The sequence below is a fragment of the Oncorhynchus nerka genome, linkage group LG7 (assembly GCF_034236695.1).
Source record: "Oncorhynchus nerka isolate Pitt River linkage group LG7, Oner_Uvic_2.0, whole genome shotgun sequence".
Classification (NCBI taxonomy): domain Eukaryota; kingdom Metazoa; phylum Chordata; class Actinopteri; order Salmoniformes; family Salmonidae; genus Oncorhynchus; species Oncorhynchus nerka.
In genome coordinates this window covers 64,586,430-64,611,449 of record NC_088402.1, presented here as the reverse complement: position 1 = coordinate 64,611,449, position 25,020 = coordinate 64,586,430, and the positions used below count along the sequence as shown (strand labels likewise).

The window sequence follows — 25,020 nt, the reverse complement described above, 5'->3', positions numbered from 1 at the left end:
TTCCCAATCAGAGACAACGATAAACACCTGCCTCTGATTGAGAACCACTTCAGGCAACCATAGACTTTTCTAGAAAACCCCACTATACCACAATCCCAATATCTACAACAACAAAAAACAAGACTAAATACACCACATAATAAACCCATGTCACACCCTGGCCTGACCAAAATAATAAAGAAAACACAAAATACTTAGACCAGGGCGTGACATTATAATGCAATTTGTTAAGCACATTTCTACTCCTGGACGTATATAGGCTTGCCTTGACAAAGGAGTTGAATACTTATTGACTCAAGACATTTCAGCTTAACATTTTTTATTAATTTTTCAAATGTTTTACAAACAAAATTACACTTAGACATTATAGGGTATTATGTGTAGATCAGTGACACCAAATCTCAATTTTATAAATTTTAAATTTGGTCTGTAACACAACACATAGTGAAAAAAGTAAAGGGATATGAATACTTTCTGAAGGCACTGTATATAGTTAACTTAGCCCACTAAAGTGCAAGTGTGTTTTCCAAAACAATACATTTCTCTTAATGCACTATCAAAACTTAAAATACCTGTCACAAATACCTGTTGGCTGGGCTCCCTGCCTGTGCCATTAAACCCCTACAACTCATCCAGAACGCCGCAGCCCGTCTGGTGTTCAACCTTCCCAAGTTCTCTCACGTCACCCCGCTCCTCCGCTCTCTCCACTGGCTTCCAGTTGAAGCTCGCATCCGCTACAAGACCATGGTGCTTGCCTACGGAGCTGTGAGGGGAACGGCACCTCAGTACCTCCAGGCTCTGATCAGGCCCTACACCCAAACAAGGGCACTGCGTTCATCCACCTCTGGCCTGCTCGCCTCCCTACCACTGAGGAAGTACAGTTCCCGCGCAGCCCAGTCAAAACTGTTCGCTGCTCTGGCCCCCCAATGGTGGAACAAACTCCCTCACGACGCCAGGACAGCGGAGTCAATCACCACCTTCCGGAGACACCTGAAACCCCACCTCTTTCAGGAATACCTAGGATAGGATAAAGTAATCCTTCTCACCCCCCTTAAAAGATTTAGATGCACTATTGTAAAGTGGCTGTTCCACTGGATGTCTTAAGGTGAACGCACCAATTTGTAAGTCGCTCTGGATAAGAGCGTCTGCTAAATGACTTAAATGTAAATGTACAAAATGTCATATCAAAAAGTATAATTTGTCATCTAGTGAGAATATTTCTATATCAAAATTAACTTACACCGTCACAACTTAAAGTACACTTTACAAAAGCAGCTAACGCTATCCAAAAGTATTATTAATCATCAAATGAGCTTATCTCACCATTTATTAAATAATGGCTCAACAAATACTAACTATAACCATTAATAGATACACTTTTTCTATGAAAAAGAGTCAATGGTACAAGATGGTATTCAAACATTTTATAGACGTGAGCTGCATTCTCTGAATTAGGATCAAATAGTACAGTTTATCTCAATGGTGTTCAAGCATTTTTGGAACAATGTCGATTTTCAAAACAGTGTACGTACGACACAGAACTCTGTGGCCTTTTGCAAAACAGTAAATACATGTTTTTATGTACTGTAGTTTCCTTCTAAAACATTCATAAAAATGATAAGATATTGTCAAAAATGCAATTAACTGCAACAAAAGAACACTACTGGGAGAACCTATATGGACACTACGGGTGGACAAATTGATGGCGTATATAGCGCAGCTGAGAGCTGAGTGTACCAAATCACACTGAGCAACTTTCTTTGGCCAAATACCGAATGACTGTCATGCAGGAATGACTTAATCCCTGCGTCTTCTTTGACAGGTAAGTTAAGTGTCGAGTTTAAGTGGTGAGTTTTTAAAATTGTATATTAAATAGCTAGGTCGTATGGTTTATTTGCTAATATTAATGCATGACAGTCTGTTCCGTCTTTGGCCAAAGAAAGTTGGTCCGTATGATTTGCTTCACTCGGCTCTATACGTCATTGATTTGTCCACCAGGAGTGTCCGTATATCTTCTCCCAACACGACTGTCTAAAAACAAAAATCCTATTATAGCAATATATTTTCTTTGCAGTCACTAAATCAGGATGGAGGAACACAACTGATATATGAATGTATAGGCCACACCAAAGCAAAGCTCGAATGGATGGTCACAATGTTACCAAATAGGACTAACCTAAAGTTGCATTAGAGTAACTCAACTTAATTTTCTGCATATTTGCAATGTTGTAAAAATTCCTAAAATGACACAGTCCCAATTACCTAAATATTTCACTATGTTGTACATGAAATAGCACTGATGGAGTGATTAAGATTTTTCATCACTAGTATTAACTGATTGCTGAAAACAGTGAACACAACTCTTCTGAGGAAAATGTGTTAATATTCTAAGAACACTTAACAGTGAATTTTGTATCCACTGATTCCATTTGTAGTCATACTTTTGCAAAAGGGTGTCTAAGATATGCAATCCAGATACAAAGGCAAATGTATTTATTTATGTGATTGAGAAACTGTAAAGTAGGAAGAATTTCACAGAAAGGTGTACAAAATATATGATACTGTTTGGATTGCATATGTGTTCTGTGCTTTATGTAATTTTGTAAATGCTTACAATTCAGTAAACATAAATCAAATCTAATCCTGCAAAAGTACTCCAAACCAAACAGGTAGTTAAGGTACTACAAACCAAATACTGTGAGGTAGTTAGGCCTACTATATATGCTGTGACTAGACATGGCTGACAAAGCCCTCCAATGTAAAACATGATGAGGCCTCTGAAAAGCAACATAGAATAGAGTAATATTGAAAGTAATTCCCCCCCAAACATGACTGAAGTACAGTAAGCACAATAACTGTAAAAAAAGTAAGGACTGTTCAATTAAATTTCCTTTTTATATAAGGCCATATGTTTTTATATACTGTGCAACACATTAAATATTTTCCCTATAAAACAGCTGCCACTATAAAAAAATATCAATGTCATCTACTTTGTAACCCATGGAAAACCAAACAATTGACAGGTGAACTATTTAATGTGTATTTATGGACTCATTAGGAGGTTAACAATTATGCGAAGGGATTTACATGTTGGTGGTAAAGATATACATTATGGAAGTAATTGTTATTGGCTGTGAAACAATTATTTAGTTTTGATTGACATACTTTACACAATAGATGTTTGTGTCCTACGTAGAGAGTTGTGTCTACTGTTTTGTAAAAAAGTGTTTTGTGATAGAGAGTGTATACTGTTATGCAAAAAAAGTGTTTATCATTATTGTTTTGGCCATGTGGATCCCAGTTTCGCTCACATGGAGCCCAGTTTCCTTACAATGTTCAAGCTAGAACTCTAAGTGCCGCCCACCACATGAGTTACTTACAACTACATTGTAACTTGGGTATTTTGAGGCCCAATAACAAGAAACCATCACAGAGTATAGTGAGTGTGAGCTAATGCTCGGCAAAAATGATCTCCTCACAAATGTTGGTCTTCTACGGTCTGAAAGCATTGGTCGTCTTGACCTCAATCTTATCTATGTGACAAAAGTCATACTAACAAGTACAGTAGAACAGCTTCAAAGGTCAGCATGTATTATAGCTGACAATTAGAAACAGAAAGGAGTAAAAGGAATGGGACTGAAAATAGCCTTTTCATTCTCTCAGATAGAAACTGTCATCATTAAACGGTCTGAAATATTCAGCCGTTTCTACTGAAGGTCTTTGACTTTTATCATGACTTTCACCTCATATATTGAACACACAACCAATCAAGTGTACTCTCATCCTGCTCGTATTTGAAGAAGGGCCTTTTATTTGATATCTTTTCTAGAATTTTAACATTTTCCTTACTGCTCTGGTTTGACATTCCTTATGGACAGCGCTCAGCAGGTGACATCATGATCCGTAACATTCAGCTGAGGCATGCTGGGAAGTATACCTGTGCTGTCCAGACCAAGGTGGACAGTGTTTCCATCGCCACCGATGTGGTAGTTAGAGGTATGGCTATGCTGGAGCACCAGTAGCAGAAAATGTCACATTGATCTGTTGTAGGATCCAGTAAAAAAAAAAAAAAAAAATTTGAATTGTGAAATCCCACTTTTGCCACTAATGTAGCAAATGGAAGGTTTAGAATTAAACCTGGAACCTTGGGTTCTCCTACTCTCCAATAATCAGCCCATAATGTTTAGACCTCTTCGTAAGCTTGTGTTTGAATCATGACTGCTACAGTACAGTTTAATTAATAAATATATGATTAAAATGTATGTGTAGAATACACTGTACTTTATATCTCATGTTGATCAACTAAGATGATGCTGTGATCATGATTTTTCCAGGTGCTCCAGGCCCACCTGTGGAATTCCAGGTGACAGAGATGACAGACAGCACAGCGTCTCTCTCCTGGGGACCGGGTCCTGACAACCACAGCCCAGTCCTCACCCACAACATCCAGGCCCGCACAACTTTTTCACTGGGCTGGCAGGGAGTCATCACAGGTGTGTGTGTGTGTGTGCACGTGCATCTTTATCTATCACACACACTGTATATTAAATTGAATATTGCACTCACAACATAATCAAGGTTCAAGGTACATCATCACAATTAGCACACAAAGTTATAGACTGTATTTATATAGCACTAGAAGATCCTGCAACATGCTAATTAAAGGCTATTTGTTATCTGGGTTAGTTCCTGAACTTCTTGGGGGCAAACAGCTGACAGCCACTGTCATTGACCTCAGTCCGTGGGTGGAGTATGAGTTCAGAGTGCTGGCAACCAACGCCATCGGAACAGGAGAGCCCAGCAAACCTTCCAAAAAAGCCCGGACCAAAGACATGCGTATGTACTGTATCTGCCCCACATAGCTTCCAACACAACCATGAATTCTGAATACTGTAATATAATATGTGCAATTTTACCCAATGAATTGTTTGTTTACATTCAAGTTGTGATGCAATATTGTTAATGCATTATTATAGTAAAGTGCAAGAGGTACAGTACAAGCCTATTTCCACTGGGATGTTGATGATTGATGATGAGGAGGATATTTTGTTTAAAAACTGCACGGTGACCCCAACCATTAACAGCATTAATTGACAGATGTTTTTCCATGATAATAGTAGGAGGTATGCAGACATTGAAGTTTCTCTATGAAAACAAACACCCTTGATCTTGCAGCTCCCAAGATAACGCCATCCAGAGTGAACGGAGGTGGCGGTGGTCGCTCGGAGCTTGTCATCACTTGGGAGGTAAAGTGAACACTACTAATAAAGATGATCAGCTTGATTGGTAAAGTCATACAGATTCAGCAAAGTGCACCAAATGATATGTTGAAATCAATTATGAATCAAACATAACCCATTCTCTGACTGCAAGTATGTTTCAGAGCATGCAGGTTGTGCCAATAGGTATTTTTACACTACTGGGCCCAACCAAGCTGTATTGAGCTGGCCTGGTTACGCATTCACCAAAGTTGCTAGAACCACGCTGAAGAGGATAATGTGAAAATGTTTTATACGAGCCAGAAAAGTAGTTCCGGTCTGCATGGCATTATTAGAAGGTAGATGTGTATTATGTGAATGCACCGATGTACATTTGTGTTTTCACCTCTTTCTGCAGCCTGTCCCTGAAGAGCTACAGAGTGGCCCAGGATTTGGCTATGTGGTAGCTTTCCGACCTCAGGGGGCTCAAGGCTGGATGCAGGCAGCAGTCACCTCCCCCGACGCCTCCAGATACATCTTCAAGAACGAGAGCATCGCTCCCTTTTCTCCGTTTCATGTGAAAGTGGGCGTGTACAATAACAAAGGGGAGGGCCCCTTTGGGCCGGTGGCCACCATCTACTCTGCAGAGGAAGGTACAGTACACTGCCAGACCCTGTTATTTATTTAGGGAATGAATAACGTGAAAATGATATTTTTTTTCTAACGTTATTGAGATGTTCTATATAACTCTAGAATTCTGAAATCCATCAATACCTCTACAGGGTTCAACACTGTAGAGTATTTTTTGCAAAGTTTAAGTGATGCCAGACCCAGCTGAGTACACAACATACCTATTCCATCATTCCTTTTCATTTCAGATGCTATATGTATAGTGCGTATAATAAGTCTACACCTCTCTTGGATTTCTTCACATTTTAATGTGTTACAAAGTGAGGTTAACATTGATTTAGTTGTACTTTTCTTGTCAGCGATCTAGCAAAATACTCTAATGTCAAAGTGGAATACAAATTTGAATTATTTTTTAAGATGAATGAAAATGAAACACTAATATACCTGTAACTCGGCCACTCAGGAACATTCACTTCTTGGTAAGCAACTCCAGTGTAGATTTAGCTGTGTCATTGTCCTGCTGAAAGGTGAATTCCTCTCCCGGTGTCTGGTGTAAGCAGACTGAAGCAGGTTATCCTCTAGGATTTTTAAATGTATTTTCATTTAGCCTGTCCCGTTTCTTTTCATCCTGAAAAAGTCTACAGTCTTTGCCGATGTCAAACATACCTATACCATGATGCAGCCACAACCATGTTTGAAAATAAGGAGGCAGTTACTCAGTGATGTGTTGTTGGATTTGCCCCAAACATACGATTTTGCATTTAGGCCAAAAAGTGTATTCCTTTACCTTGTTTTTCATTACTTCAGTGCCTTGTTGCATGTTTTGGAATATTTTTTTATTCTGTATATTTGTATTATTGTTTTCACTTGTCATTTAGGCCATTATTGTGGAGTCACTACAATGTTTTTGATCCATCCTCAGTTTTCTCCTATCACATCCATTAAACTCTGTAACTGTTTTAAAATCACAAATGGTCTCATGGTGAAATCCCTAAGCAGTTTCCTTCCTGTCCTGCAGCTCAGTTCAGAAGGACGACTGCATCTTTGATGCGTCTGGGTGGTTTAATACATCATCCACAGCATAATTAGAAACTTGAGCATACGTAAAGATATATTTGATGTGTAATTTGTTATTGTTAACCATCTACCAATCACTGCCCTTCTTTGTGAGGCCTTTGAAAAGCTCTCTGATCTTTATAGTTGAATCTGTGCTTGAAATTCAATGCTTGACTGAAGGACCTTACAGATGATGTATGTATGGGGGACAGAGGAAAGGGTAGTCATTAAAAAATCATGTCACCCCTATTATTTCACACAGATGGAGTCCATATAACTTATGTGATTTGTTAAGCCAAATTTGACTTCTGAACTCATTTAGGCTTGCCTCAACAGAAATATGAATACTTATTGAATGACTATAAAAAAAAATGTTTTTAAATGTGTCGAATTTTTACTTCACTTTGACATTATGAAGTGTTTTGTGTAGATTTTTTTTTAAGTTAAAGGGGATGTAGACTTTCTATAGGCACTTTATTTCTTATTGTCCGCTATCAGTAGTTACACATTCACTGTGTGTGTGTGTGACCCTAGAGCCCAGCAGAGCCCCGGGTAGGGTGCGGGCCAGGAGTGTGTCGGCATCGGAGGTAGAGGCCACCTGGAAGGCCCTGCCCTGGAGCAACAATAGGAGACGCATCCTGGGCTACGAGGTCAGAGCCCAAACACACTGGACATCATAGACATAAAATGGATAGATCTGACACTGCTTCAGTGTTTCTCTTCGTACATGATCAATGGACTATCCAGTATTATCCCTCATTGAATTGTTACATTTATGTAAATTATATCAACACCCTATCCTGTCTGAACAACTATCAGTTAGCGTACAGCCACACTGAGACGCATGAACATGGATGAAATCGTATATGATTGTTCGTTTTTGTCCGTCATTAGTACTAGAGTCAACTGTTTTCAGACGAGTTTTATCCGTCAAAAGTTTTTTTAGTTGTTTTTTATTTTTATCAAATGTTTTTCTATTTGGCATTTTGAATGATTATACAGATAATACAGACAGAACAGGTAGAGGGCAAAACATAAACGGATCCCCTACCAGATCAAACCTACTTCAACCCCCCCATGCTCCAACAGGACAAAAAAAAGGATCCCCTACCAGATCAAACCTACTTCAACCCCCCCATGCTCCAACAAGACAAAAAAAAGGATCCCCTACCAGATCAAACCTACTTCAACCCCCCCATGCTCCAACAGGACAAAAAAAAGGATCCCCTACCAGATCAAACCTACTTCAACCCCCCATGCTCCAACAGGACAAAAAAAGGATCCCCTACCAGATCAAACCTACTTCAACCCCCATGCTCCAACAGGACAAAAAAGGATCCCCTACCAGATCAAACCTACTTCAACCCCCCCATGCTCCAACAGGACAAAAAAAAGGATCCCCTACCAGATCAAACCTACTTCAACCCCCCCATGCTCCAACAGGACAAAAAAAGGATCCCGTACCAAATCTAACCCACAGCTTGCATGATATAGAATTTGACCAAATAACAAACAACAAAAATATAATCAAACAAAAAAGTAAAGAAGAGTAAAAATAGGGATACAAATTCTAATTTGGGTTGGTTTATGTAGTTATGAAATTATCTGGGCCCATGTCTTCTACAAAGGATAGGAAAGGTTTGCAAGATATTATAAATGTAATTGCAGATCCCCTAACGGAGTAGCACATTTTCCCTAGCTTGAGATGTTGCGTAACTTCCTTTATCCAATGGCTTAAAGTAGAAGGAAACCGATCTTTCCACTTCAATAGTAGAAGACGTCTAGCTAGAAGAGTGGTAAAGGCCAGCATGTTGCCCATAGCAACAGAGGGGCCTCCTGTGGTGCCACTCTGAATAATGAAATAAAGGCAGAAGTTTTTGTAGGTCTCTCCAGTATCTTTGAAAAAGAACAGAAAATTGACATCCAGAAATCTGTCAATTTCAGGCAAACGCCTTTGTGCGTTTGTTGTTGTCAGACAATCAGCTCTGTTGTCATTCATCGGGCAACGGATGATTCCCATTGAGAAAGTATTGGCTCACTCCGAAATATTATCACACAAAATCATAATGTGACCACGGCCTTAGACAAGCATATGAATACTCTGACGTGACAAACTATCCAGCCTACTCTTAACTTCTACCCGGTACAGCCCGAGGAAGATGGGTTCTTCTCTAGGGTTCATCCTACTGGGGAGTTTATGGCCAGTGTGGCTGTGCTTTAAAAATACAGTTGATTGATTTCATTGATGAGGATTTTTTTTTAAAAACATATCAGGGATGTTGACCTGTAGTGTTGACCGGTGTGTTTTGAACTGTAGCTGAGGTACTGGGGTGAGAGGGAGAGACAGGAGACAGCCAGTGTGATCAGGACCATGGGTAACCGGACGTCTGTGGTGATCAGAGGCCTGGAGGGCAGCAGAACCTACTTTATCTCCCTCCGAGCGTACAACAGTGCTGGGGTGGGCCCTCACTGTGCCACAGTCAATGTCACCACCAAGAAACCCCGTAAGTACAAAACCTACATTCAAGGATACCTGCCTGCATCCACTCCATAGAGCCTCACCCCCCTCACTTGAAAAAATAAATATTGACCCTGACTCACTGTGTTTGAATACTCTTTGGACTGGAGACATTTTATTTGGATAGCCCATCTATAAATACCCAACAAGCTATCAATAAACCATCAGCATCTACAGATGGACTATCCAAATTAAGGGTTCACGTTTTCTTTTCTTCCAGCCCCAAGCCAGGCACCGGTGAAGATCATATGGAACACCTCAAACTCGAAGGTCATCCTCAAATGGGATCATGTTAGAGCTCTGGAGAACGAGTCCGAGGTCACTGGTTACAAAGTACGGGAGTAAACACGTATTTCAACTTTTTTTCTTATTATTTATTAAATGATCCAGTATGTGCTAGGGTTATTCACCTATGTTGAGTTGTTCAGCACTTGAATGACTGAACAGACTGATTCTTATAAGCAAAGTATATAATAAGCATAGCAGTGTTTCTGACCACGACAAGGTTGATTCTCGTAGTGATTCTTATACAGTATGTGCACTCTAGGCTATGTTGTGCAGATCCACACTGTGTATGATTTGTGTTGTCACATCTCTCTAGGTGATGTACACACAGGACAGACACAGTCGTCCCAACGTGGTCGAAACCAACACCACGTCTCTGGAGCTGGCGCTACCGGTCAACGAGGACTATGTCATCCAGATCAAACCCTTCAGCGAGGGAGGAGAGGGGAGTAGCAGCAGACAAATCACTATTCCCAGGATAGCAGGTGGGACATTTTGCCTGACACGGTCAGAGCATTGGGCCAGTAACTGAAAGATTGCTAGTTCAAATCCCCATGCTGACAAGTTGAAAAATCTGCTGATGTGCTCTTGAGCAAAGCACTTAACCCCAATTGATCTAGAGTCGCCGTTGATAATGTCTGACCCTGGCCGTGTCCACACTCTCTGAGGGTGTCTCACGGGGAGTTGGGATATGCAAAAAACACATTTCCAATTCATACTATGTGTATCAATACACACTTGTACATGTGTGAAATAGGACAAATATAAGCACCCACCGAATGATACAATTATTATGAGGGCCAACTGATTTAACTTTTTGCATGAGATCATGTAATAATTTTAATTGAAATGACTGAAATAACATTAGGAACAGAACAGAATTTATTTTTTTTAACACAAGAGCAACATCATATCATTCATTACACATGTAAATCTTTAATTGGATTCAATGCAAACAAGTCCAGTATAATGGGCCCTTCTGTCTAACCATTATGATCCAAAATACAGTATAGCGGCGCCACCTCCTGATACATTTGAGCAATAACAACATGGTGGAAAACATTGCAGACTAGATGTGCATCGTGACAGCCTCACTCATCATGACAACCTATCACTCATTATGTGTTTGTGAGGGTATTCTTAATTCAGTGCAGGGTTGAGGTCAATCCCACGTCAGTCAGTTCAGAAAGTAAACTGAAATTCAAATTCACATTTTCCAAAATGCATCTCTACGAGAAATTACATTACATTACCTCACGGGACAAAGTGTTAATAACAGACCTTATTTTTCCCAGTTAGTCGTTAATATCTGTGTAATTATAATCTCGTTTTAAGGTAATACTCCAAATATGTAATAGAGGGCTAACAATTCACCAACAGTATGGTAACAGGGATCTGTTTTTCCAAACTCCTCTAACCTTAAACCCTTTAATTCCAGCACTAGTTACATATTGCTTTCATGGTGCGTAACCGTAAATTGTTACCATGCTATTACCATGTTAATACCACTTTCTCCCATGCTGTAATGCAAAGTGCTAGAGACATTTGGGGAATTGGAATTTCAGTTTACCTCTTGAATTGAAATGGAATTTACCCCAACCCTTATTCAGTGTCTAGAATAAATTGAACTGCATTCTGAACAGCATATACTGTAAGAAACTCGTTAGATTTGACTGGTTTTATTGCAGGTTCAATGGCCATTGGTGCAGCCCCGGAGTTATCAGCGGTATCCATGGTCAATATGCTTGCACTCTATTTCACAGCCAGGACGTTCCTATGACAAACAGCTCCTGGACCACACTGCTTTCCATGAGGACACTGGACAAAGAGGCCATGTATCTTCTTCCTCTAACAGATACCCCCTTTGTTGACAATATATTTCCCTCAAACCTTTCATGGGAGATATTGAAAGTCCAGCTTGGAAACTGTTGTTACATAAGCAGCGTTGATAAACGCTGAAATTACGTTGTTGCCGCTTTCTGTCTTTTTAAAATGTTTTCCGTAAATGGATCATCTCAAAAGCGTTTCTTTATGAAGACAAGGAGATACGATGCACAAGAAGTTGTGTACGTTTCAGGAACCCCTGTGAGAGCTTGGGTCCCCCCCCCCCAAAAAAAGGAGACTGCTACTTTCTAACATAATTTGGATAAGGGTACAACTGGCGAGTTAAGATGCCGCTGACCCTGGACAGTGTGAAGGGAATTAACTCACACACATGAAATGAAGCTACGTTCAAGAGACCCATACCTGCAGTGATGATTGTCATTCCCTGAATCCTCAAAGACTGTATCTAGGACACCTACTGCACTGAAAAGATTAAGAAGAGAACTTTGTTTCACTGGTGACCCCTGCAACTACCAGGGCGTCTTTTGACAAACCTCGTTATGTTATGGCCTGGTTCGGGACCTATGTTCCTTTTCCTGGAAACTGCACTTACTCTTACATAAAATATAATATTATGTGCCATTTAGCAGACTCTTTAGTCCAAAGCGATTTATAGTCATGCGTGTGTACATTTTACGGATGGATGGTCCCAGGAATCAAACCCACAATCCTGCCGTTGCAAGCGCAATGCTCTACCAACTGAGCGACAGAGGACCACATATATCGTTATATATGGACTGTTATATACAGTATAAATTATAACATTTTGAGCCAACATGGTTCCCATCCACCCAGCCTCATAATACTGGCAGCTGCAGTACAGTCAGCACCAAAATGGCTTCTGGTAGGAACTACAGTGTGGTGGAAAGCTGATAGATGGATGTCTTTTCTCTCCTCACCTTTCCCTCCATTACAAGTGCATAAATAGCCACGCTAAGCTGTGTGAGCCAATTTCTTGTACACTGTATGTATGAAATCCTCAGGTCCCAAAATGAGCCTTATGTCTATTATCATTGTTGTTTTTATTGTTATTATTATTACTGTGTTACTATTATTTATTAATCACATGTGTGTATCCAGATATTGTTTATTAGAAATGATCCCAATTTTATTAAATGAGAACATGGTTCCTTTGGACCATTTTATGTTTTATGTTTGATCATTAGTGCTCAGATATGCCTTTTTTCTTATGTCTTTCATGATTTGCATTGTAAAAGAAGTGGCAGTGTTTATTCAGTTTTTCAAACATTGTGCATATTCCTACAGTCAACTGCTGTTTGGCATGAAAGTGGTCAATGTAAGTGGCTTGGAATATTTTAATGGATCAACCTGCTTTTAATAAACATAATGACATTTTGTTTGCTTCTTTTCTGAGGGGAAATGTGATCCGATCTAATGTATTATTATTTACCATAGCAATAGTGAATACAGATGGACAAGTTCAAACAATGTGTTCGAATGTTGGATGTATGGCACTGTATAGGCCTACCATTTTGAAAAGTTAAATACATACTCTTCAGAAGATATATGTTTACTATATATTTGCCATGAAAAGACAAGTCTTGGCATTAGGGAAGTTATGTGAAATACAGTGCCACATTGTATAAATATGACGTTGAAGACGAGATGTAAATAATCAAACAAACAGTATACAAATGATCCTGATATCATATGGTGGAATACAGATGCCACAACTCGGGAAAAACATCCACAAGAAAAATGGTGATTCATGGACAGAGAACAGAGGATCTCACTCTCGTCGTGCTCTTTTCATTTAGTTTATTAATGTATGGAATGCAAGTTCACTGTACAGCAAAGACACAGCACCAAGCAATGGGGAGCAGCACAGAGCAAACATGATGTGAACTGAGTAGAGGAGGGCTATACAGATATTGGTGAGCTGAGGGGCCTGGGAGGGTTCTGAGGTCAGCCAGAAGTCATCCAATCAGGGTTCGGCACAGGGCGATGGTCTCGCCAACGCCTCTGATTAATCATGGCTGGTTTGATTACTTGTCCAAGTTGCCAGGTTACTTCAACATGTAGGATGAAGTTGCCCTTAGATACTGATCTAAGGTCATGATTAAGGTTAGGACTTGGGTAGGGTAAACTGATGCTAGATGCACCCAATGCAGACTGCCCGGCAAGCTATCTAGAGCTCATTGAAACTCTCTAGTGTACAGTAGTAACATTGCCACTTATCTGAAACCAATTTAATCCTCAGAATACTGTACAAAGGAATGAATGGCTGTTGACATTGGTTTCGCCACTCCTAACCCCCACATTGATTTTGCCACTGTGATTTGTAAAAGATATTGAACATAAATGCAAAAACTTGGCTGTCTAATGAGATTCAACAGTTACACACCACACACCTGGTAACAGTTGAGTTATGTGTCCCAAAGCCAACTTTAACTTGTCATAATCCTAACATGGCACCTTCAGCTCAACCTATGATTTTTCGTCTAAATGCATTAACTCGGAGTAGCTTAGAGGGTTGTAAGAGGGTACCTGACAAGTAATACTCTGACAGGATATATACATTAGTCTTACCATATCACGTTTGTGACATTTTTGTTGGCTTTCTGGCACATAGTTCATCTAAAGTATATCCTCGATTACAAAACTGTTGGAAGTAGTTCCTTCATACAAATACAGAAGTGTCACTACTACCAAACATTATCACAGCACACTTTTCATACAGTAGGAAACAGGCCATGGTATCCCTCACACACTCAAAATATAACCAGACCAAAACACACTAAAAGCAAATGAGGGATTGAGATACCAGGTATCACTGGAACACTTTTCTTGAAGGAGGATAAATAAGGGCTTCTATTTATAATGCCATATAGCCACTGCAAGAGGCCTGGTAAATGTCCATATAAAACTTGAATCCATGTAACACACAGTAAGTCATCCCTGAAAATGGCATAAACGCCACCAGGATAAAAATCATTAGCAATTACTAATGTCATGATAGTTGTTAAATGTGTATGTAGATGGATGGAGAATCTTATGTATGCCCCTTCAAGTGCAGTGATAGCACTTTACAGCACTCCTATTATTTAATGGAGTCAACCAAATGTGAACATGTTGTGGGACCTTGGGATTGGCAAACCCTCTGTTATCATGACTGAATTTGTTGAGTTCTCTTTTTCCCCCCATTCTGAATTGAAAACACTGTATGCTAATAATACCTTCCATTTCCTTTTTCCTGTTACAGAGTTTCATTTCCTGTAAATGGAGTCTACAGTTAGAACAGACATAATGCAGACCTTTTCATTTCACTGACATCTAGGCCGGGATTCAATCTGAGGCGCATTGTGGAACTCATGACATTTCAAGGTCATTTCCAATTGAGCAGACATTTTCAGCAGCTACAGTCAATGAGGTCTCCTCGGGAACGTTGCCTTTAAAGATCGAATACACAATAGGGGGAAACGGCGCCACTGTCCGCCCCACGGCTGTTGTTTTTGTTTTGTCGACGAAGCAGAGGTGGGGAGCACTGGGGGAGCGTCATGCATCAAGAAAAACAAATGCAGTACATATAGTATGCCACTGTTCTATCGTGTGTGCAATGATGTCATGGGAAAAGTGTCTGTTTGCAGTAACTTATTTGTTGTGGCAGTTTCACCATTAAGGATTTTAGTTTTAATGGGCGCATTGTCAATATCGCTCTAAAACGCGCCTCGGATTGAATCCCAGCCATAACCTATGTTAGACATTTACTGATGTACAGTTGAAGTCGGAAGTCTACATACACCTTAGCCAAATACATTTTAACTCAGTTTTTCACAATTCTTGACATTTAATCCTAGTAAAAATGTCTGTCTTAGGTCAGTTAGGACCACCACTTTATTTTAAGAATGTGAAATGTCAGAATAATAGCATAGAGTGATTTATTTCAGCGTTTATTTCTTTCATCACATTCCCAGTGGGTCAGAAGTTTACATATATTCAATTAGTATTTGGCAGCATTGCCTTTAAATTGTTTAACTTGGGTGAAAGGTGTCAGGTAGCCTTCCACAAACTTCCCACAATAAGTTGGGTGAATGTTGGCCAATTCCTCCTGACAGAGCTTTTGGAAAGTCCAAGCTTTAACTTCCTGACTGATGTCTTGAGATGTTGCTTCAATATATCCACATAATTTCCTTCCTCATGTTGCCATCAATTTTGTGAAGTGCACCAGTCCCTCCTGCAGCAAAGCACCCCTACAACATGATACTACCACCACCGTGCTTCACGGTTGGGACGGTGTTCTTCATCTTGCCAGCCGCCCCCTTTTTCCTCCAAACATAAGGATGGTCATTATGGCCAAACAGTTATATTTTTGTTTCATTAGACCAGAGGACACTTCTCAAAAAGTACGATCTTTGTCCCCATGTGCAGTTGCAAACTGTAGTCTGGCTTTTTTATAGCGGTTTTGGTGCAGTGTCTTCTTCCTTGCTGAGCGGCCTTTCAGGTTATGTCGATATAGGACTCGTTTTACTGTGGATATAGATATAGATACTATATATAGATACTTTTGTACCTGTTTCCTCCAGCATCTTCACAAGGTCCTTTGCTGTTGTTTTGGAGTTGATTTTTCACTTTTCGCACCAAAGTACGTTCATCTCTAGGAGACAGAACGCGTCTCCTTCCTGAGCGTTATGACTGCTGCGTGGTCCCATGGTGTTTATACTTGCATACTATTGTTTGTACAGAGGAACGTGGTACCTTCAAGCGTTTGGAAATTGCTCCCAAGGATGAACCAGACTTGTGGAGGTCTACAATTTTATTTTCTGAGGTCTTGGCTGTTTTATTTTGATTTGCCCATGATGTCTTGCAAAGAGGCACTGAGTTTGAAGGTAGGCCTTGAAATACATCCACAGGTACACTTCCAATTGACTCAAATGATGTCAATTAACCTATCAGAAGCTTCTAAAGCCATGACATAATTTTCTGGAATTTTCCAAGCTGTTTAAAGACACAGTCAAACATAGTGTATGTAAACTTCTGACCCACTGGAATTATAAGTGAAATAATCTGTCTGTAAACAATTGTTGGAAAAATGACTTGTGTCATGCACAAAGTAGATGTCCTAACCGACTTGCCAAAACTATAGTTTGTTAACAATACATTTGTTGAGTGGTTGAAAAACAAGTTTTAATGACTCCTAAGTGTCATTATGTAAACTTCCAACTTCAACTGTAGCTAGCTACTGTGATATTTCATACTGCCTTAAGGTCTCTTCTACTTTTCATAATACTATAACATTGTATCTATACAGTAGGTATTCTAGTGGTTTAATTTAATTTCATAATGAATGTCTTTATCATGCAAACATTATCTAAAATACTCATTTCATTTGAAAGGTAGCTCATTTGGCATACTTAATAAGGTTCTAATGTGAATATCTTAATATGTCCTACTGTAGATAGCCACAGTATAACAGCAGAAAGTGACTGTATCTCTAACGGTTGGAAGGGGACCTGACCTTGGATCATTTTAGAACAGCAACATGCTCAGAATTGATACTTTCACAATTTTTATAAATACCCAACAGGCACATTCTATTGATCAGAGGTTCATAAGCACTCCATTTATATACATCCAAATGTCTACACAGATCAACTTCAATAACAAGTAAACCATCAGCATAATACAGTAACGTCAATTGTGTTCTTAAAACAAAAATGCCCAATTGCAAGAGTTCAAGGTAGGGTCTGCCAAGATGTCAGCCAAATGCCCGAATTGTGGGTTAAAGAAAAAGCAAGATATCTTGAGAAAGATTATTTATCCGAGAGAGTTTCAACAGCTCTTCTCCTCTGTTGTATGATGGTGAGGATGCGCCATTGCAGGAAGAAAAGTTCAACTTTGACCTTTCTGTGTTAGCTGTGGTGCCCCTTTCTCTACTCTGGCACATTTGGCATCGTCGAGTTAGTGCCACCAAACCAGCGCCGCGATTTACGGACCTCGCTGGTGCAGAGTAGCCTACTGTTCTCAAATCTCCTGCAATCTGTGTATCCTCTGGCATTCCCATAACCATCCTCACTGTTACAGAAATGGGCCAAAGCACAGTTATGGACTTTGCTGGTTTAGCGAGTATATAAAACTAAGGGAAGGTTTTCCTGTTCATGAAAACCTGCTTTACTGCATGCACGTCAACAGTACTGGACCTACAACTAATGGATACATGTACGTTTTTTTTCTCTTGACAAACTACGTAGATATGTAAGCACACTCTAGATTTAATCAAGATCCGCATTATAGCGCAATTCAAATATAAAGGTAACTTACAATTGAGCCGGCATACTGTTTGCAGCGTTTACAGATAATGTAGTCTCAGCGAATCCGGGAACATTGCCTTTAAATTTCAATTGTGCTTTAGCGTCGATTTTCTGCTGTCCAGATTTAATCTAGGCCTCAGTAGGCATTAGAGTTGGATCTGAGGTCTAGAATGGTGGGTGGAATTTACTTAGTAGGACGTTGGACCACATTGTAGTCCTATAGTCTGCCAGATTATCTCATACTAAGTACCCCTGTAATAAAAATGTCCTGCACTTCAAGTGTGGCATTGGTGTGGGTTGTGACGGCAGTGAGACTCTAAAGTGATATGATGGGATGAGCACATCAAAGAGACAACAGCTCCTAAGATTTGGATCCACTTGACATTCAGGCAAAAACCTTCCCATTTAATTTCCTTAGAGGATACTTTGCAGAGGCAAGCTGAGAACAGTTTGGTGGTCTAGATAGGATACAGCTTATATCAAATTAATCTCGCCCACCAGCTGGCTCTCTCTCTGTCGACGGTCTGGTTTCCGAGCACCTCAGAAAAGGACTTGACTGGAAGCCTATGGCAGGAGCGGAGAAACAACCACTGGTTTTAATTGGCTGATCTCTCAGTCCATCACCATTTAGTGCAACCCTTAGAACCTCCCCGTACGTGTGCTGCATTCGGTGGGACAGTATTGTTTTTGTGTTTGTGTGTAACAAAGCTATGGCTAGCTGTTAGCATGAACGTCGATATGTTCCTACTACCTGGGTTATGGGGAGTTATTTCCATGGTGCACCATAACAAATACTTTTCCTCCCCGATTTGGAACCACATCTCATAGTCGTGTGATTTGCTCAGAATTTGAATTGATTATCATGTCACTCAGTAAATCTACACCCCTTCACAGTCCCACACTGTTGCCAGGCTCTATGTTCCAGAAATTCGAGCCTGAGGACAAGTTTTATTATGTGCATTTTAGCTAACCCTAACCCTTAACCTAACCTTAGCCTAATTCTCCTAACCTGCTACATTAATTATCCTAACCTATCTAGTCAAAACCCAGTTGTTTGGCTTGAGTTTTGAGACCAGTGCAGACAAGTGTACTAGGTGTAGACTGAAACTTTCCAGCAGTGAAACAAGGAATTCTGGCATTATTTTGTCATTCAACCTGTTATTTCTTAGTACCAAGACTGCCATCATTTATGACATTTCCATATCTAGCCATCCATGTCTGTATTTCACCTTGTCTAAATATCAGGCTGTTACCATGGTTACTCCATGGCTATCAGTCTGAAAGAAGTCGCTGTAAAAAAAGACGCAATAGTCTCTACCAGACAGAATGTTGAATAAAATGATATTTAAACATACTTTACCGGTTGTCTTTTTGGCGGTTGGAAGTGGAGATAAAATGGCCACAGGAAAGTACTATTAGCCCAACTTTCTGGGGCGCCGGTAGGTATATGGCTATGTCGGCTTGTAATTCCGGTGAGTATTTTCAATCATGTGATGCATTTCACGTGATGCACAATATGTAAACAATAGCCCAACGTAACCAAATGTTGTCAACCGAAGCACGTTTCCTCGTAATCAGCTGGAAGTGTTTGCCGTTCGGTCTGTGATTAGGTTCAGACAAATTGTTTAAGTGTTTGTCTCGTGCAAATTGAGTCCGTATTGAAAATACAAACCGGAAATATACAGACCAGCGTACTGAAGGTTGGGTTGATAACGTTTCCCTATGGATATGTTGTATCAGATTACCTCCGACATAGGAAAAATAATAATTGGACAACAGGTAAAGTGAGTTGAAGTGTTTTCAACATTTTGACTTGTAATGTGATTGTTCGGGAATGCTGAGCCAACATGCTAGAGACGAGTATGTAAGTATTTCACTCTCAGATTCTAAGAGGCTATATTTCACCATATCACCGCCAGAGCAAAGGTTCATAAATAAAGGGTTGGATTTAAAGGAGTCCTGTTACTATGGTAGACAACAGGGAAGTATATGGGTTGGCCCAGTGGGCAAGAGTAGTAAGGTTGAGGGATTGAAACGTGTGTGGCTGTGTGTGTCGGAGCCCCACTAGCAGTGGTCAGGGTGGTACAGCAGTGTGGTTGTCTCAGGTAGCTCAGGCACCAACAGGTCTGCTCCTGAGGGGGGCGCTCATGTCCCAGGAATCAGGACTATAGGAGAGATGAGACAGTTCATTGTTTAAAGCAGGGATGGGCAACTTTGATGGGGATGGGGCCACACAATCTGAACTCATAATGAGGGGCTGCAGTTGCCCCCCCCCCCAGGCTCTAATTCTACCTTGATTACTACAAGCCTAGATAGCTGGCCGCTAGACTAATTTACCAATCTAAAACATGTTAGCTGACATGGGCTAATTGAGTGAAGGTCAGTGACTGACATAACAAGATGAAAACTGTTGATGCACAACAACAGTTGTGTATTCTATTATTCTACCTTGCAACAGTAACAGTTGAGACCCCGACTGAGTTCCCTACCCCCCGCGAAATGATCCGAGGGCCTTCAAATGGGGTGGCCGCCAGTTGCCCATCCCTGGTTTAAACTATGACACCAGATGAAAGGAACTACCAACCTTTCATGCAGAGAGGTTATGGAGATTCGATTCACAATAGAAACCTGTCATTGTTTAAAGTTTTGAAGACCCCTGTACCTAAGATGTCCCATGTGGATCCTCAGTGGACGATTCTGTTTCCTTGACAACTACTGCCTTGGTGACCAACATGTCCGGATGCTGTTGCTTGGCTTCCTGTATCGCAATAGCGAGGGCCTTTGAAGGAACAAATGATATGACATTAATGTTAACTGCTTACTATGTAGAGTCTGGTGTATGTCAAGTAATGAATACTCTATGAGCACTTTTAAGACGACACATCCCCTGCTGTATCTATGGCTTATAGGTTACTGCGTTACAGAGGTCATGTTGTCCTTAAGCTGCAGTCTGCTCACCTGCTCCTGGTCAACATCATCATCTCCTGTGATTATGATCCTCTTCTCAATTCTGGTCTCTGAATAGCCCCCTTTCACCGTCTGGAACACACAACACATTTTTTTGGAACATTTGCCAAATTGAACACACCTTTGCTGTTGCTTATACCTCTACAACTAGAGAAAAGGTGTGTGCAATTTGGCAAACATTATAAGATCATTTGACAATTGTTGATACCTTGGTGACATGCGTGGTTGCAGAGGTAACATTCTCAGTAACAAGTATTGGAGATCCAGAGGCCTCTCTTCCCAACGTACACATGTGCACCTGTCAGGATGTCAGGACACATGGGGGAAAAAGCATTAATGACATCATGATCATACATGGACACAGTCAGTTCAAATACATGTGAATTTGAGAAGCTGGTATTTAAAATATTTGTTATTTTATTTGAGTATTTGAATGGTTGTTATAATAATTATTATAATAATAGTCTGCCAAATTGTGTTTGACAGGATTTTCAAATATTATTTTCAAATACCTGGGTGAAATTGATGGGAGTGTATTTAAATCGTTGTATTTTGAGTTTTTCAAGTACTTTCCTAGTGTATTTCCAAATAAATTCAAAATATTCATTCCAATATTCATTCCACCACTAGCTTAATACTTACATTGAATGTATGTGAAAGTAATTGAGATATTTGAAACCCAGGTCTAATGGACACACATGCACACACGCATGCAGATACACACAAACAGACACGCCTATACATGATATAAATTAAATACATACAGTGCATTCGGAAAGTATTCAGACCCCTTAAGTTTTTCCACATTTTGTTATGTTACAACCTTATTCTAAAATTGATTAAATACAACATGTTCCTTATCATTCTACACACAATACCCCATAATGACTTTTGGTTTTTAATATAATGTTTTTTTTAGAAAGGTTTGCAAAAACAGAAATACCTTATTTACATAAGTATTCAGACCCTTTGCTATGAGACTCAAAATTGAGCTCCGGTGCATCCTGTTTCCATTGATCATCCTTGAGATGTTTCTACAACTTGATTGTCCAAACTATTGGTAAATTCAAAAGATTGGACATGATTTGGAAAGGCACACACATGTCTATATAAAGGTCCCACAGTTGACAGTGCATGTCAGAGCAAAAACCAAGACATGAGGTCGAAGGAATTGTCTGTAGAGCTCCGAAACAGGATTGTGTTGATGCACAAACCTGGGGAAGGGTACCAAAAAATGTCTGCAGCACTGAAGGTCCCCAAGAACACAGTGGCCTCCTTCATTCTTAAATGGAAGACGTTTGGACCACCAAGACTCTTCCTAGAGCTGGCCGCCCAGACAAACTGAGCAATCAGGGGAGAAGGGCCTTGGTCAGGGAGGTGACCAAGAACCCAGTGGTCACTCTAGAGCTCCAGAGTTCCTCTGTGGAAATGTGAGAACCTTACAGAAAGACAACCATCTCTGCAGCACTCTACCAATCAGGCCTTTATAGTAGAGTGGACAGATGAAAGCCACTCCTCAGTTAAAGGCACATGACAGCCCATTAAAAGTTTGCCAGAAGGCACCTAAAGAACTCTCACACCATGAGAAACAAGATTCTCTGGTCTGATTAAACCAAGATTGAACTTTTTTGGCTGAATGCCAAGCATCACGTCTGGAGAAAACCTGGCACCATCCCTACGGTGAAGCATAGTGGTGGCAGCATCATGCTGTGGGGATGTTTTTCAGCGGCAGGAACTGGAAGACTTGTCAGGATCAAGGGAAAGATGAACGGAGCAAAGTACAGAGAGATCCTAGATGAAAATCTGCTCCCGAGTGCTCAGTACCTCAGACTGGGGCAAAGGTTCACCTTACAACAGGATGACGACCTTAAGCTCACAGCCAAGACAATGCAGGAGGGATTCGGGACAGGTCTCTGAATGTCCTTGAGTGGCCCAGCCAGAGCCCGGACTTGAACCCCATCAATCTTCTCTGGAGAGACCTGAAAATAGCTGTGCAGCGATGCTCCCCATCCAACCTGACAGAGCTTGAGAGAATCTGCAGAGAAGAATGGGAGAAACTCGCCAAATACAGGTGTGCCAAGCTTGTAGCTTGAGAGGAAGACTCCAGGCTGTAATCGATGCCAAATGTGCTTCAACAAAGTACTGAGTAAAGGGTCTGAATACTTATGTAAATGTGATATTTCGTTTTTATTTTATACATCTGCACAAATGTATCAATCTGTTTTTGCTTTGTTATTATGGGGATTGTGTGTAGATTGATGAGGGGGGGAAACTATTTAATCAATTTTAGAATAAGGCTGTAATGTAACAAAATGTGGAAAAAGTCAAGGGGTCTGAATACTTTCCGAATGCACTGTATATACATATTGAACAGAACAATGCAAACATACTTATACATAGATACACAGTCAGTCATACACATTCAAATGATTTGATTCACTCTAACACATCTAATTCTAACAATCTCATTCAAACACAGAGGGAGAAGTAGGTTTACAATCTGTGTGCTGGAGTTAAAATTGGACAGGTCAGGTAATAATGTACTCACAGGGGAAACACCTTCTGTTGTTGAATAAGAAGTCTCGCCTGTACTGCTTACAGTCACACCATGATCCTGAAAAAGACAGAAAACCCGATGTGATGCCCGCTCATGGTTTGAATGTCAGACTTTCAAATATGTCAGACAGACCATTTTATGATCAGTCGAGATATAATGCATTATACTCTCTGTGCTTTCAAATCATTATAGGAATGTATTATAAGGATGCTGTAACTACTTATGAGCTATTATGATATTATAGGAAGTGTTATAAGGCATTATAAATGAACTTATTAGGCATTATATATACACACTACCGTTCAAAAGTTTGGGGTCACTTAGAAATGTCCTTGTTCTTGAAAGAAAATCTCATTTTTTTTGTCCATTAAAATAACATCAAATTGATCAGAAATACAGTGTAGACATCGCTAATGTTGTAAATGACTATTGTAGCTAGAAACAGCAAATGTTTAATGGAATATCTACATAGGCGTACAGAGGCCCGTTATCAGCAACCATCACTCCTGTGTTCCAATTGCACGTTATCTTAGCTAATCCAAGTTTATAATTTTAAAAGGCTAATTGATCATTAGAAAACCCTTTTGCAGTTATGTTAGCACAGCTGAAAACTGTTGTTCTGGTTAAAGAAGCAATACATCTGGCATTCTTTAGATTAGATTAGTTGAGTATCTGGAAAATCAGCATTTATGGGTTTGATTACAGGCTCAAAATGGCCAGAAACAAAGAACTTTCTTCTGTGAGTGTTACCATGACGGTAGGACCGCAGAGATTTGGGGTCGTACCGAATACTGAAATGTTGTTAACTTTGAAATTACTTTAAAAAAACATAAAACCTTGATAGAGAAGAGTAATGGCATATCAACATGCATTTTCTACAATTTAGTCAGATGCTATAAATGGCTGATGTGTTTTTATCACATGAAAGCAACATTTGCATTTGTCTGTAGCCTACAGAAGTTTGTTGTTTGCAATTATAATGTCCAAGTTTGATATTGCCTAGTTGGTTGACTGGTCAGTCCATAAATCTGAGGTCTGTATATTTGAGGTTCTACTGTAGCATCTATTTATCTTTTCTCTATCTTTATACCTAACGAGCAATGGACACTACCTGATCAACTATACCAGATCTCCATCGAAAATGCTTGTCTACCTGATCTGTAAACTCCACGATGGTTGTAGTGACCTCTGACCCATTGGGCTGTGTCTCGACCTTGACATCGGTCTTCCTCAATGCGTGGCTGGCGACAACGCAACTAGCCTCTCTGCTCAGAGCTGTCATGGGGGACACGTAAGTGGTCTCTCTCACTGTCTGGTCTCTGTCGACCTTGACCTCAGTCTTCCTCAGTGCATGGGAGGCGACGACATCACTAGCCTCTCTGCTCAGTGCTGTCATGGGGGACACGTAAGTGGTCTCTCTCACTGTCTGGTCTCTGTCGATCTTGACCTCAGTCTTCCTTAGTGCATGGGAGGCGACGACATCACTAGCCTCCCTGCTCAGCGCTGTCATGGGGGACACGTAAGTGGTCTCTTTCTGTGACTGGTCTCTGTCGATCTTGACCTCAGTCTTCCTTAGTGCATGGGAGGCGACGACGTCACTAGCCTCTCTGCTCAGCGCCGTCATGGGGGACACGTAAGTGGTCTCTTTTTGTGACT

General features: G+C 40.3%; 2 protein-coding genes across 3 annotated transcripts in view; one reads left to right on the top strand and one right to left on the bottom strand.

The window, feature by feature from the left end:
* cntn3a.1 (contactin 3a, tandem duplicate 1) overlaps positions 1 to 12,927 on the top strand; it is a 112,273-nt gene extending 99,346 nt beyond the window's left edge. The window contains exons 14-23 of one of the 2 annotated variants that reach the window (XM_029664530.2): positions 3,879 to 3,996; positions 4,335 to 4,493; positions 4,687 to 4,836; positions 5,176 to 5,246; positions 5,617 to 5,851; positions 7,419 to 7,534; positions 9,202 to 9,388; positions 9,623 to 9,735; positions 10,004 to 10,172; positions 11,451 to 12,927. In XM_029664530.2, the coding sequence (XP_029520390.1) occupies positions 3,879 to 3,996; positions 4,335 to 4,493; positions 4,687 to 4,836; positions 5,176 to 5,246; positions 5,617 to 5,851; positions 7,419 to 7,534; positions 9,202 to 9,388; positions 9,623 to 9,735; positions 10,004 to 10,172; positions 11,451 to 11,467 (1,335 nt within the window). In that variant the 3' untranslated portion in view covers positions 11,468 to 12,927. Of the gene's footprint in view, positions 1 to 3,878; positions 3,997 to 4,334; positions 4,494 to 4,686; positions 4,837 to 5,175; positions 5,247 to 5,616; positions 5,852 to 7,418; positions 7,535 to 9,201; positions 9,389 to 9,622; positions 9,736 to 10,003; positions 10,173 to 11,375 lie in introns of both variants that reach the window. The other variant, XM_029664528.2, reaches the window with a different exon arrangement.
* A 7,432-nt stretch (positions 12,928 to 20,359) lies between these two features.
* Positions 20,360 to 25,020, bottom strand: part of si:dkey-178k16.1 (protein 4.1) — a 60,889-nt gene continuing 56,228 nt past the window's right edge. Inside the window, exons 17-21 of the mRNA XM_065020711.1 lie at positions 24,518 to 24,697; positions 23,356 to 23,421; positions 21,016 to 21,105; positions 20,799 to 20,879; positions 20,360 to 20,619 (exon numbers count right to left, since the gene is read on the bottom strand). Of these exons, the coding sequence (XP_064876783.1) occupies positions 20,503 to 20,619; positions 20,799 to 20,879; positions 21,016 to 21,105; positions 23,356 to 23,421; positions 24,518 to 24,697 (534 nt within the window). The 3' untranslated portion in view covers positions 20,360 to 20,502. The remainder of the gene's footprint in view (positions 20,620 to 20,798; positions 20,880 to 21,015; positions 21,106 to 23,355; positions 23,422 to 24,517; positions 24,698 to 25,020) is intronic.